We start from the raw sequence: 12,929 nt of genomic DNA, 5'->3' as shown, positions 1-12,929 counted from the left end.
AGGAGATTTTGTATAGTTGATGCTATTTCAGAACTTGATATAAGTCTTTTCAACATTTCCACTTCATTCTTGCTGAGTCTTGGGAGGTGATGTGCTTCCAAGTATTGGTCTATTTCCTTCAGATTGTCATATTTCTGAGAATAAAGTTTCTTGTAATATTCACTAAGGAGTTCTTCAATTTCTAAGGGGTCTGTTGTTATTTGATCTTTATCATCATGATTGATGAGATTAGAGATTTTACTCTTTTTTTCTTGGTTAGACTGGCCAAAGAAACGGTTTATTGACCGTTTCAAAAAAACAGCTTTTGGATTTATTGATCTTTTCTATAATCCTTTTTCAATTTCATTTAATTCTGCTCTAATTTTGGTTATTTCTTTCCTCTTGCTGGGTTTGGGACTGGAATGTTCTTCCTTTCCCAGTTGCTTAAGATGTCCCATTAAGTTGTTAACTTCCTCTCTTTCTGTTTTCCTGAGGAAGGCTTGTAATGCTATAAATTTCCCTCTTAGGACTGCCTTTGCAGTATCCCAGAGGTTCTGATAACTTGTATCTTCATTATCATCATGTTCTATAAGTTTGGTAATTTCCTTCTTGATCTCGTCTTTGACCCATCTATCATTCAGCATAAGGTTATTTAGCTTTCATGTTTTTGTATGAGACTTCAAATTCTTGTTGTTGCTGAGTTCACTTTTATTCCATGATGGTCCGAGAAGATGCATGGAATGTTTTCTATTCTTTTAAATTTACTGAGGTTAGACTTAGATCGATTTTGCAGTATGTTCCATGGACTGATGAGAAAAATGTGTATTCAGTTTTGTTAGGATGAAAAGTTCTGTAGATGTCTGTTAGGTCCTAAAGTTGAATAGTTAAATTTAAATCTAAGATTTCTTTGCTCAGCTTTTTTTTTTGAAGGATCTGTCCATCACTGCCAAGGGAGTGTTGAAATCTCTGACTATGATGGAGCTGGGAGAGATCAAGTTGCTCATGCCAGTTAGAGTCTCTTTTATAAATTGAGGTGCATTCTGGTTGGGTGCATAGATACTGAAAATTGAGATCTCATCATATTGAGTATTGCCTTTAACAAATATAAAGTGGCCATCTTTATCTTTGGTTACTTTTGTTAGTTTAAAACCTATTGTATCTGCTTTCCATTAGCCTGGAATATAGATGACCATCACTTCACTCTGAGTCTATATTTGTCTTTTAAGGTAAGGTGAGATTCTTGTATATAACAGATGTCTTAGGTCTGAGTTTCTGTATCCAGTCAGCCAATCTGTGCCTCTTTACAGGACAATTTAAGCCATTCACATCAATTGAAATTATTGATAAGCCTGGTAAATTTTTTGGCATCAGGTTGCTCGATAGTCCAGTAGACATTTTTAATCCTTTTGCCATTGTGGAAGTTGGAATTTGATCAAAAGTTTCTGGGTAGGTTTACTTTTGTGGTGGAGGATTGCACTGGTCATTATGGAGGATAGGTTTGAGAATTTCTTGGAGAGCTCATTTAATTATAGCAAATTTCTTCAGCATATGGATATCATTAAAGAATTTAATTTCTGCATCATAGATGAAACTCAGTTTAGCTGGATACAGGATCCTGGGTTTAAAGTTATTTTGTGTTAGAAGATTAAAAGTCGATGACCATCCTCTTCTAGCCTGAAAGGTTTCAGCTGAGAGATCTACAGTCATCCTAATACTCTTCCCCTCATAGGTTATGGTTTTCTTAAGTCTGACTGCTTTCTGAATTTTCTCTTTCATCTTAACTTTGGTGAAGTTAATTATGATGTGTCTTGGGGATGTCTTGTTCGGGTTGAGTCGTGCTGGGGTTCTGAAGCTATCTGCTATCTGAATTTCAGAATCTCTTGGCATGTCTGGAAAGTTCTCTTTCATAATTTCATGAAGAAGAGCCTCAGTGTTTTGTGAAGCAACTTCATCACCTTCAGGGATTCCTATAAGGCAAATATTAGTTTCCTTCGAATTGTCCGAGAGTTCTCTGAGAGTGAGATCTGTTTTTGCTTTCCATTTCTTTTATCTTTGCGTTCCTGGGCTTCTTCTTTAGCTTTGTCTTCATAGTCAGAGATCCTTTCTTCTCCCTGTTCCACTGTGTTAGGGAGGAATTCCACCGTGTCTTTCAGATCCTTGATGGCTACAACCTGTTGTCTCAGTGTTTCAAAATCTTTGATCATTTTATCTTTGAAATTGTTGAGTTCTTGAGACATCTTTTGAATAATTACTTGAGATATCTTTTGAATAATTTTTTCAGAAATCTTTTGAGTAAATTCTTGAGCTCCTAATTCCTTCCTTTCTTCCATTCTGTTAATCTTATTTGCTATCCACATTCTGAACTCGATTTCTGACATCCCAGCCATTTGCTTGTGGAAGGAGCCTTCAATTGCGTCTGCTCCATTTTCCCTTGGAGGAGTTGATATACTCTGGTTATTCACATTGCCAGAGTTTTTCCGCTGATTCCGCCCCATGCTGAGTTTACATTGTTTGGAGGCCTTATCAGAACTATTCAGTTGGTGGCTTCTTCTGGTTGCCGAGAGACACAAGCAGAGTGTGTCTGTTGTCTTCTCCCAGTTCTCAGGTTTGGGGCAACTGGGGTGCAGTCGAATGGTAGCAGCTGCACGGGAGTGTGCGTGTCCGGATTAGACCTCGTTCAGCCTGCTGGGGCGACTGGGGGGCAGGAGACCGGCAGCAGCCGGATCAGTCCTAGTTCGGCCCCTCCGGGGCAACTGCTTGAACAGGGGAACTGTAGTAGCTAGATCAGTCCTAGTTCAGCACCCTGGAGTAGCCAGAGGGTGGGGACATGGCAGCGGTAGCGCAGGGTACGTGAGCGACCAGATCAGTCCTAGTTTAGCCCTGGCAGAGTAACTGGGGCAGAGTAGAGGACTCCTTGACTGTTGCCTGTTGGATGCATGCGACACCAGCAACCCAATCTGTGCCCTCCCAGCATGGGAGCCCGGAGCGGGGAAGTCCCCCACCTGCGTCAGTGGGATGTACGTGGCTCTAGCAAACAGTTTTGGGCTTGCCCAGAGTTGTAGACCCCCCACCACCACCTATAGGGCATGCGTGGCTATAGGAAGCAGTTCTAGGCCCACCCAGCTTGGGTGTCTGGAGCAGGGAACTCCTCCCCTGGCCCCTATGGGGTGTGCGTGTCTCTAGCAAGCTGTTTTGGGTCTACCTGGAACGGAGGACTCCTCCACCACTGCATACAGGATGCCTGTGGCACTCGGAAGCATTTCTGGGCCTGCCCAGAGCCAGAGCCTGGGGCAAGGATCTCCTCTGCCGCCCATGAGACGTATGACTCTAGGAAGCAGTTTTTGGCCTCCCCTGCTTGGTGAGGGCAAATGGACCCCCCCCCGGCAGATGGGTTAGTCTGGGAAGGTTAATACCTCCTTCCCCACCTTATACCCAGTCACTTGTAATCCCCCAGGTCTGTGACCCTGTTCACTCCAGTAGGCCACTGCTCCCGGGGTTTACAACTGGCAAAATCAGCCAGAAGTCGGAGTTGGGCAGGGTGGCCTTGCGTTTTTAAATTAGGCTTCTTTCCACCTAGATTTCTCTGCACGTCCTTGCATTCAGCTCTGGGCAGCAGACAAATAGCAATTTACACTCAAGTATCAGTTCTAGCCTCTGCTCACCCACTGCCTTTGTCTCAGGGGGATTACACCCTGAGGGCTGGTGCTTCACTTACGAAAGTTCTCTGCATTTTGCCTGTGGCTGCTGTCTGGAACCTCAGTCTGCCCAGAAAGACGGGGCTGGAATGACGTAAGTTTGCAGCTCAGGATGCCACTGTTGCTGTATTGGCGTCCCCTGAGCCGACTCTTCTCTCCTCACGCCTGTACCATAGTCAGCACAGAATAGCACCAGGCCTTTCCCCCTTCACTTCTCTCAAGGAGATGCCCAAGAGTCTGGATTCCATAGGTAACAAACCTCCAGACCTCAGAGTGGGTAGGTGGGTATTCCTCGGAGTTCAATGTTGCAGGTGGGGAATATATACAGTTTTATACAGTTTTACAGTTTTGTGCGTGGCCGGAGGGTGCCATAGCACGCCAGCAGGGGTAGGAGGTCTAGTTTTTAGGGGGTCTCTCCCGTGGGATAGAGTGGGAGGAAGTTTACATTCTGCTCACTTGTTTGCATGGAGTAGACTGCGAGCCCTTATTGTGGGGGAAGGGGACTCCTGTCTGCTTGGTGGTGGATTTTGTACCTTTTGATTGCATTTTTGGGGTCACAGCTCGCGTCAGGAAGGTTGAAGTGCACTCTTCAATCTTTGGCTCTGCTCCAAACCATCAGCTCCTTTGCTAAACGTCTGTCCTTTAAGCCTCCTTCTAGACGGAAGCTTCTGTAAAAAGCTGGCTGCAGTCTGCCATCTTGGCTCTGCCCCCGAAACACATTCTGGAGTTTGTACTACAGCTTGCAAATTCTTTTCTTGAAGTTGTTGAATTTTTCTATTCTTGCCTTTGCTTTCTTTCTCCAGAAGGTTGAGTTTATGAATATATTGGTTATTTAGAAATTTGAGATCAGCTATTTCACATGTATTCTTCTTCAGTGTAGTTTTCTACTCTGAAAATTTTTTCTGCTAACGGTAAACTCTCTACTTTCAGAGTGTGGTAGTATCCCAGCTAATCCAGTCTTTTTTTAATATGAGCATACTTTTTTTCTAAAGCTGTTGTCATCCTGTCTTCCATAAGTAGTTTTATTCACTTCTACAAATTAAAGTCTGGCGGCTCCTGCTCATGCTCCCTCCTGCAGCCCAATCACCGTCGGGAGGCGAGGCACCTTCCTGTAGATGGTTCTCTCTCTCCAACCATTGGCTCCAGAGGTAGAGTGGTTGAAAATGGCTGTGATGAAGGATCCTGGAGGCACACAGGAGGTGCTACCATTGCCCTGGTAATGGGAGCCCGGTCCAGGCGAGGTGCTAGGTGTGATGCAGGAGAGCCAGAAGCTAGCACCATCTATATTCTACTTTTAGAAAGATTCACTTGTGCCCTTGTAAGATAAACCATTGAGGTGATCCCACCTATCACCCTCCCTCCAGACATCCACCCACCTCCCCTTACCTCCTCCATGTTTACATGGATGGAGCTGGAAAATGTTCTTCTTAGCAAAGTATCACAAGAATGAAAAAAAGAGTATCCAATGTACACAGTCCTACTATGAAACTAATTTATAGCTTTCATATGTAAGCTATAACCTAATTGTATTCTTTTTTTTTTTGAAATAGAGTTTCACTTTGTCATCTTGGGTAGAGTGCTGTGGCATCATAGCCTACAGTAACCTCAAACTCTTGGGCTCAAGCACCTATTGCCTCAGCTGGGGATGAGTAGCTGGGAGTATAGGCGACTACCATAATGCCCAGTATTTTTAGGGATGGGGTCTCTCTCTTACTCAGGCTGGTCTCCAACTATGGAGGTCAGGCATCCACCCTCCTTGGCCTCCCAGAGTGCTAGGATGACAGGTGTGAACCACTGTGCCCGGCCTTTGTATTTTGTTGTTTTTAGACAAAATCTTGCTCTGTCACCCTGGGTAGAGTACCCTGGCATCATCATAACTCACAGCAGTGTCAAACTCCTGTGGTCAAGTGATCCTCCTGCTGTAGCTTCCCGAGTATCTAGGACTGCAGGTGTGTAGTCTGACTCTTGGCTTATTTTTAGTAGAGATGGGGGTCTCATTCTTGTGCAGGCTGATCTTAAACTCCTGAGCTCAAGGGATCCTCCTGCCTTGCCTGCCAGAGTGCTTGAATTACAGGCGTGAGTCACTGCATCTAGCCCAGTGTTTTCATTTGTAAAATGGAATGATAGTGTCTCAAAAGGTTGTTATAGGGACTGTTATATATAAATACACACATACATACACACACATATATAAACATATAGATAAAATGTATAGAACAATCCTTTGGATATAATAAGCTTTATTTTTGACATTTTAGTTTCTAATTTTTTACAATTATAAGCCATTCTGCATTGAATATCCCATTATATCTTTCCTTACACATCAGGGAATGATGTGAATAAAGTAGCCAAAAATTAAATTTCTAGGGCTCTGATATGCAGCATACACCATATAGTGTACAGCATACACCATATAACAGAGCTTTTATGACATCTTAACAAAAAAAAAATCCTTTTAGGTGTGAGTCTTTTCCCTCTATTAAGTTACCATTTTCTGGATACTCTTGTTGAGTTTCATACAAATATATTCCTATCAAGAGAAACATACCATGATAGTAATATATTCTTATCCTTTAAGAATGTTTTGTTTGAAGCCCTCTCATATTTTTGTCAATACTCTGGATTTCTTTCTTTCTTTTTTTCTTTCTTTCTTTTTTTTTTTTAAAAAACCTGATGTTTATTTTCCTCCAACTTTATTTCCATCTTAAGAGCTTGTGGAAGAACAGCTTACAACCACTCAGTGGTTGTTCCTACCCATTCTGTGGCCTGAGCAGTGGGAGCTGCAGACCAGTCTTCACTGGCAGGCTGGGCACTCCAGTCTTCAGTGGGGAACTGCTGAATAGGCAGAGGGCATTTGCACACCTTCTGACCAGTCTGCAACCTCTGGTTGCATAGCAGTAAACTCAGGAGTTGGAGCAGTCCATTCACCCTGAAATTCCTTCTTGGTCACAGTTTTCTCAGCAGCAACTTACTCTTCCTTTTCAGTCTCTTCAGGATCTCTGTAGAAATAGAGATCTGGCATGACCTCCCACGGATGTTCACGGGAGATGGTGCCATGCATGCGTAGAACTTCCCAGGCGAGCATCCTCGACATCAGACCTACTGAGTGAGCTCCCTTGTTGCATGGGATGGCAATGTCCACATAACATAGAGGAGAATCTGTGTTACACAGAGCAATGGTAGGCAGGTTAACATAAGATGCCTCTGTGAGAAGTTGGTGGTATCCTGAGATCAGTAACCACTAGAAGACAAGGTTCCCAGAAGGCTGCCTGGATCTGAGCTCATCCTTAGCGAAGGTTCCAGGAGTGAAGCAGCCAGCAATAGGAGTGGCTCCAGTGGCAGCAGCAAACTTCAGCACAGCTCGCTGGCCAGTATTCCTGGAGGATATAACACTGACATCAGCAGGGTTTTCAATGGCAACAGTGGCCCGAGCTGCCAAAAGAAGTTTTTCCCAGGTCCTCTTCAGATTTATGATGGAGGTGCCATCACTTTTCCTTTTGTAGATGTACTGTTCCATTTGGAAGTCAAGGTTGGTGCCACCTAAGTGGGTTCCTGCTGCAAGGAATTTGAGGACATTCTCCTCCTTCATCTGCAGGACATCAAGGGCTCTGGACATTGTGAAAATTTCCTTTTAAGTTACGGTGGGAATCCACAACATATGGGCTGTCCCTGAGTGGCGTGGAAAAAAGCTGGATTTATTTCTATAAATAATTTAATATTTTGCCAACCATCTTGAAGTGAAAATTAGATCTAAATGTTTTTTAACAGACATACGTGAACTTATTTTTTTATAAACATGCAAATTTGAAACTTCTATTATTCTGTCTCTCCAGCTTCCCCTTGCATAAACATAAATTATTTTTATTTTTCTTTCTCTAATTGGGTTTTAATAAAATAGGGAATTTTAATTTCAGACTGTTCCTTTTGCTTAATTATCTGTTTTGATTAATGTTTAGAAAACTCATTCAATTTTACCAATCATATTAGCCACGATTATTTAGGCTTAACTCTACATAAGATTTATTGGAAATTTCTTATGATTTTTTCTCTTTTAAATGGAAGTTGCTATTTATTTTCTGGTTTCTTAGTATTTATTATATGTTACACCTTCCTTTTCTACTTTTATTTGGCCACATTCTTGTTGAAGTTCTTTGAGTAATATTTTCAGGAAGGTTTAACTTCTGTGTCTTTGTTGTCTGAAAGTGTAGATATTTTTCCTATTTATTTATTTATTTTGAGACAGAGGCTCACTTTGTCACCTTTGGTAGAGTGCCGTGGTATCCTAGCTCATAGCAACCTCAAAGTCTTGGGCTCAAGTGATTCTCTTACCTCAGCTTCCCAAGTAGCTAGGACTACAGGCACCTGCCACAATACCTGGCTATTTTTAGAGACAGGGTCTTGCTCTTGCTCAGGCTGGTCTTGAACCCATGAGCTCAGCCAGTTCTTCTGCCTCGGCCTTCCAGAGTGCTAGGATTACAGGTGTGAGCCACTGCATCTGGCCCTGTTATTTTTCCCTTTTAAACTTGATTGACATAGATTTTCTGGATATATGATAGTAGGCTCATTGTCTTCCCTCTGAATTCTGTGTAATTGCTCCTTTGACTTCTGGCATTTAATATAGGAGATTAGAAGGCCAAATTCCTGTTTGAATGTCTTTCACTGGTTGAAAGCCTGACATTTCTATCTGGAAATCTAGAGCACTTTTATTTTAATGGTTCAGAAATTTAACCAGAATAATGTCTAGGTTTCTAACATTTTAGTTATGTCTTCCCTGACATATTAATAGATCTTTTAGATATGTTAACTCAGGGATTTCTTAGGGAAACTTTCTTGTTATCTATTTTATTACTTTTTCTAAATTAATTTTGGGGTATTGATCTTTTATGCAGGTGTGTTCATAATGTACTTATGAAATGTATCAACTGTTGCATTGTCATGTAGGAGGTGTCAGAGTAACTAAGAAAGGATGTCGGTGATTATTTAGGCCTTAAGAATAGAATTGACATGCTAAAATAAATACACAGATGCATACACAAATACAATAAAGCATTCGTTTGAGTAGCATTAGAAATGTGCATGAGAATTTCTATAAGTTTAACTTGGAACTCATTCTTCCATTTTAGGATCGGAAGTTAACCAAAGCTGAGCAACAAAGGTTCAAGGAAGAAGCAGAGATGTTGAAGGGTCTCCAGCATCCCAATATAGTTCGATTTTATGATTCATGGGAGTCTATATTAAAAGGAAAGAAATGTATTGTATTGGTGACTGAACTAATGACATCAGGAACCTTAAAAACGTAAGTTGACTCTGATTCTGCAAATGAAGTTTTATTTGGAAATAATTTTCAGGAGTCATAAAAGTTGTGTAAAAAATAGTACTTGATTAAATAATTTGTAGATTCTGAATCTACTGCCTATGTTTCAAGGTAGGTTAAAAATTGAGATGTTAATGAAATTTGTTTGAAAATACACTGTTGAGAAATTAATAATTGTGGGATATCACAGCTTTAGAATTGGAAATCATTATAGAGAGAATATGATTTTATTTTATAAAAGATAGTGAAATGTTCGAGGGCTTGGCTAAGTTCACATATCTAGTGAGCAATACTATGTAATTATAGTCTTTGTTTTGTTTCTAACCACCCTTTCTCATTTGGTAGTATAATCACTTGCAAATACTAAATGTGGGGTACACCTTTTGTTTCCTAGCTTATTAACACTAAAAGTTTATAAAGTTAAGACCTCTGGTGATTATATGTAAGCAGTTATTAGGAAGTAGAGAAGAACTTTATTTTTAAAATTGTGCTGCCATTCTAAAAAAGGCCACTTTAGAATAATTTATTTTTTTATCATTTTTTTTTGAGGCAGAGTCTCATTATGTTACTCTTGGTAGAATGCTGTGGCATCACAGCTCATAGCAACCTCAAACTCTTGGGCTTAAGTGATTCTCTTGCCTCAGCCTCCCAAGTATTTGGGACCACAGATGCCTGCACCATAATGCCTGGGTATTTTGTTGTAGTTGTCATTCTTGTTTGGCAGGCCTCTGGCCAGATTTGAACCTGCCAGCTCCAGTGTATGTGGTTGGCAACCTAGCCGCTGAGCTACAGGCACCAAGCCAGAATAATTTCTTTCTTTCTTTTTTTTTTATTACACAGTTAGAACAGAGATTTTAATAATGTAAAAAAATAGACTTCAAAACAAGGAATATTACCAGAAATAAACAAGGACATGTTATAATGATAAAAACTCAAATGTATTAGAAAGACTAAATTACAAATGCGTAGGTACCTATTAGCTTCAAACTACACGAAGCATAAAACTGACAGAAGGAGAAAAGGATTCAAATCTCTTATCATATCTGGAGATTTTTATATCCCTTTTAGTGTAATTAATACAACAACTAGGCCAAAAATCTGTACAGATATAAAAGAGCTAAATAACACTGTTAACCAGTTTGACATAATTAATATTTTTTCTTTTTTTTTATTAAATAATTGCTGTGTACATTAATGGAATCATGGGGTACAATGTGCTGGTTTTATATAAAATTGGAAATATTTTCATCAAATTGGTAGCCTTCATGGCATTTTCTTAGTTATTATGTTAAGACATTTATATTCTACACTTAGTAAATTTCACATGTACCCTTGTAAGATGCATCATAGGTGTGGTTCCACCAATTACCCTCCCTACACCCATCCTTCCCCCTTTCCCTTTCCTCATATTCTTGGGCTATAATTGGGTTATAGCTTTCATATGAAAGCTATAAATTAGTTTCATAGTAGGGCTGAGTACATTGGATACTTTTTCTTCCATTCTTGAGATACTTTGCTAAGAAAAGTATATTCCAGCTCCATCCATGTAAACATGAAGGAGATAAAGTCTCCATCTTTCTTTCTTTCTTTCTTTTTTTTTTTTGAGACGGAGCCTCAAGCTATCCCCCTGGGTAGAGTGCCATGGCATCACGCTCACAGCAACCTCCAACTCCTGGGCTCAAGCGAGTCTCCTGCCTCAGCCTCCCAAGTAGCTGGGACTACAGGCGCCCGCCACAGCGCCCAGCCATTTTTTGGTTGCAGCCATCGTTGTTTGGCGGGCCCGGGCTGGGGATTCTAACCTGCCACCTTAGGTGTATGTGGCTGGCACCTTAGCCGCTTGAGCCACAGGCGCCGAGCCAGTCTCCATCTTTCTTTAAGGCTGCATAATATTCCATGGTGTACATATACCACAACTTATTGATCCATTCGTGGGTCCATGGGGACTTGGGCTTCTTCTATAACTTAGCAATTATGAATTGGCCTGCAATAAACATTCTGGTACAAATATCTTTGTTGTAGAGTGATTTTTGGTCTTCTGCATATATACCTAGTAGAGGATTTGCAGGATCAAATGGCAGGTCTATTTTTAGTTGTCTAAGTGTTCCCCAAACATCTTTCCGAAAGGAATGTATTAGTTTGCATTCCCACCAGCAGTGAAGAAGTATTACCTTTTGTTCATATCCATGCCAACATCTCCGGTTTTGGGATTTTGTGTTGTGGGCTAATCTTACTGGAGTTAGATGATATCTCAAAGTAGTTTTGATTTGCATTTCTCTGATGATTAAGGATGATGAGCATTTTTTTCATGTCTGTAGGGCATGTGCCTGGCTTCTTCACAGAAGTTTCTCTCAAGTCCCTTGCCACACTGAGATGGGATCACTTGTTCTTTTCTTGCTAATACGTTTGAGTTCTCCCTGGATTCTGTGTATTAAACCTTTATTGGAGACATAATCTGTAAATAACCTATTCTGAGGGCTTTCTGCTTGCTTTACTTATGTGTTCTTGGCTGTGCAGAAGCACTTTAGTTTGATCAGGTCCCAGTAGTGTATTTTTGGTGTTGCTTCAATTGCCCAGGGGGTCCTCCTCATAAAATATTCTCCAAGGCCGATTTCTTCATGTGTTTTCCCTGTACTTTCTTCAAGTATTTTTATACTTTTATATCTTAAGTTTATGTTTTTAATCCAGTGAGAGTCTATCTTACTTAATGGTGAAAGGTGTGGGTCCAGTTTCAGTCTTCTACAGGTCACCAGCCAGTTCACCCACCACCATTTGTTAAATAGGGAATCTTTTGCCCACTGAATGTTTTTAATTAGTCAAAGATCAAATAATGGTAAGTAGCTAGGTTCGTCTTTTGGTTCTCTATTCTGTTCCATGTATCTACCTCTCTATTTTTGTGCCAGTACCATGCTGTTTTGATCACTATTGATTTATAGTATACTCTGAGGTTTGGTAGTGTGATTCCTCCTGCTTTGTTTTTATTTCTGAGTAGTGTCTTCACTATTTGAGGTTTTCTCTATTTCCATATAAAATGAAGTATTATTTTTTGAGATCTTTAAAGTATGACAATGGAACTTTAATAGGGATTGCATTAAAATTGTATATTGCTTTGGGCAGTATGGACATTTTAACAATGTTGATTCTTCCCAGCCATGAACATGGTATGTTTTTCCATTTGTTAACATTTTCAACTACTTTTTTTCTTAGAGTTTCACAGTTTTCTTTATAGAGAGCTTTCACATTTTTTGTTAGGTACATTCCCAAATATTTCATTTTCTTTGGCACTACTGTGAAAGGAATAGAGTCCTTCATTGTTTTTTCAGCTTGGCTATTGTTGGTATATATAAAGGCTACAGATTTATGAGTATTGATTTTGTAGCCTGAGATGCTGCTGTATTCCTTGATCACTTCTAAGAATTTTGTAATAGAATCTCTGGTGTTTTCCAGATACACAATCATATTATCTGCAAAGAGTGAAAGTTTAATCTCTTCTGACCCCGTATGGATACACTTGATCACCTTTTATTGGCTAATTGCAATGGCTAAGACTTCCATTACAATTTAAAAAGCAGTGGACATAATGGGCACCCTTGCCTGGTTTGTGGTTTGAGTGGAAATGATTTCAATTTAACTCCAGTCGAGACAATATTGGCTGTGGATTTGTTGTAGACGGCCTCTATCAGTTTAAGAAATGTCCCTTCTATACCAATTTTCTTAAGTGTTCTGATCATGAAAGGATGCTGGATATTATTATCAAAAGCTTTTTCTGCATGAATTGACAGAATCATATGGTCTTTGTTTTTTATTTTGTTTATTTAATGAATTATATTTATGGATTTACGTATATTGAGCTAGCCTTGGGACCCTGGGATAAAACCCACTTGGTCATGGTGTATAAATTGTTTGATGTGTTGCTGGATTCTGTTTACTAGGATCTTGTTGAA

General features: G+C 40.2%; 1 protein-coding gene and 1 pseudogene across 2 annotated transcripts in view; one reads left to right on the top strand and one right to left on the bottom strand.

Moving 5' to 3' along the window:
* Positions 1-12,929, top strand: part of WNK3 (WNK lysine deficient protein kinase 3) — a 262,648-nt gene that overhangs the window by 33,186 nt on the left and 216,533 nt on the right. The window contains exon 2 of the mRNA XM_003802721.2: positions 8,798-8,970. Within this exon, the coding sequence (XP_003802769.1) occupies positions 8,798-8,970 (173 nt within the window). The remainder of the gene's footprint in view (positions 1-8,797; positions 8,971-12,929) is intronic.
* Positions 6,372-7,327, bottom strand: LOC100940691 (annotated as a pseudogene). Its single transcript, XR_154903.3, has one exon. The product of XR_154903.3 is annotated as a 40S ribosomal protein SA pseudogene (transcript).

The sequence above is a fragment of the Otolemur garnettii genome, unplaced genomic scaffold (assembly GCF_000181295.1).
Source record: "Otolemur garnettii isolate 467f Iridium unplaced genomic scaffold, OtoGar3 scaffold00256, whole genome shotgun sequence".
Taxonomy (NCBI): Eukaryota; Metazoa; Chordata; class Mammalia; order Primates; family Galagidae; genus Otolemur; species Otolemur garnettii.
The sequence above is the reverse complement of the archived record's forward strand: the minus strand, read 5'-3'. Positions and strand labels throughout refer to the sequence as shown.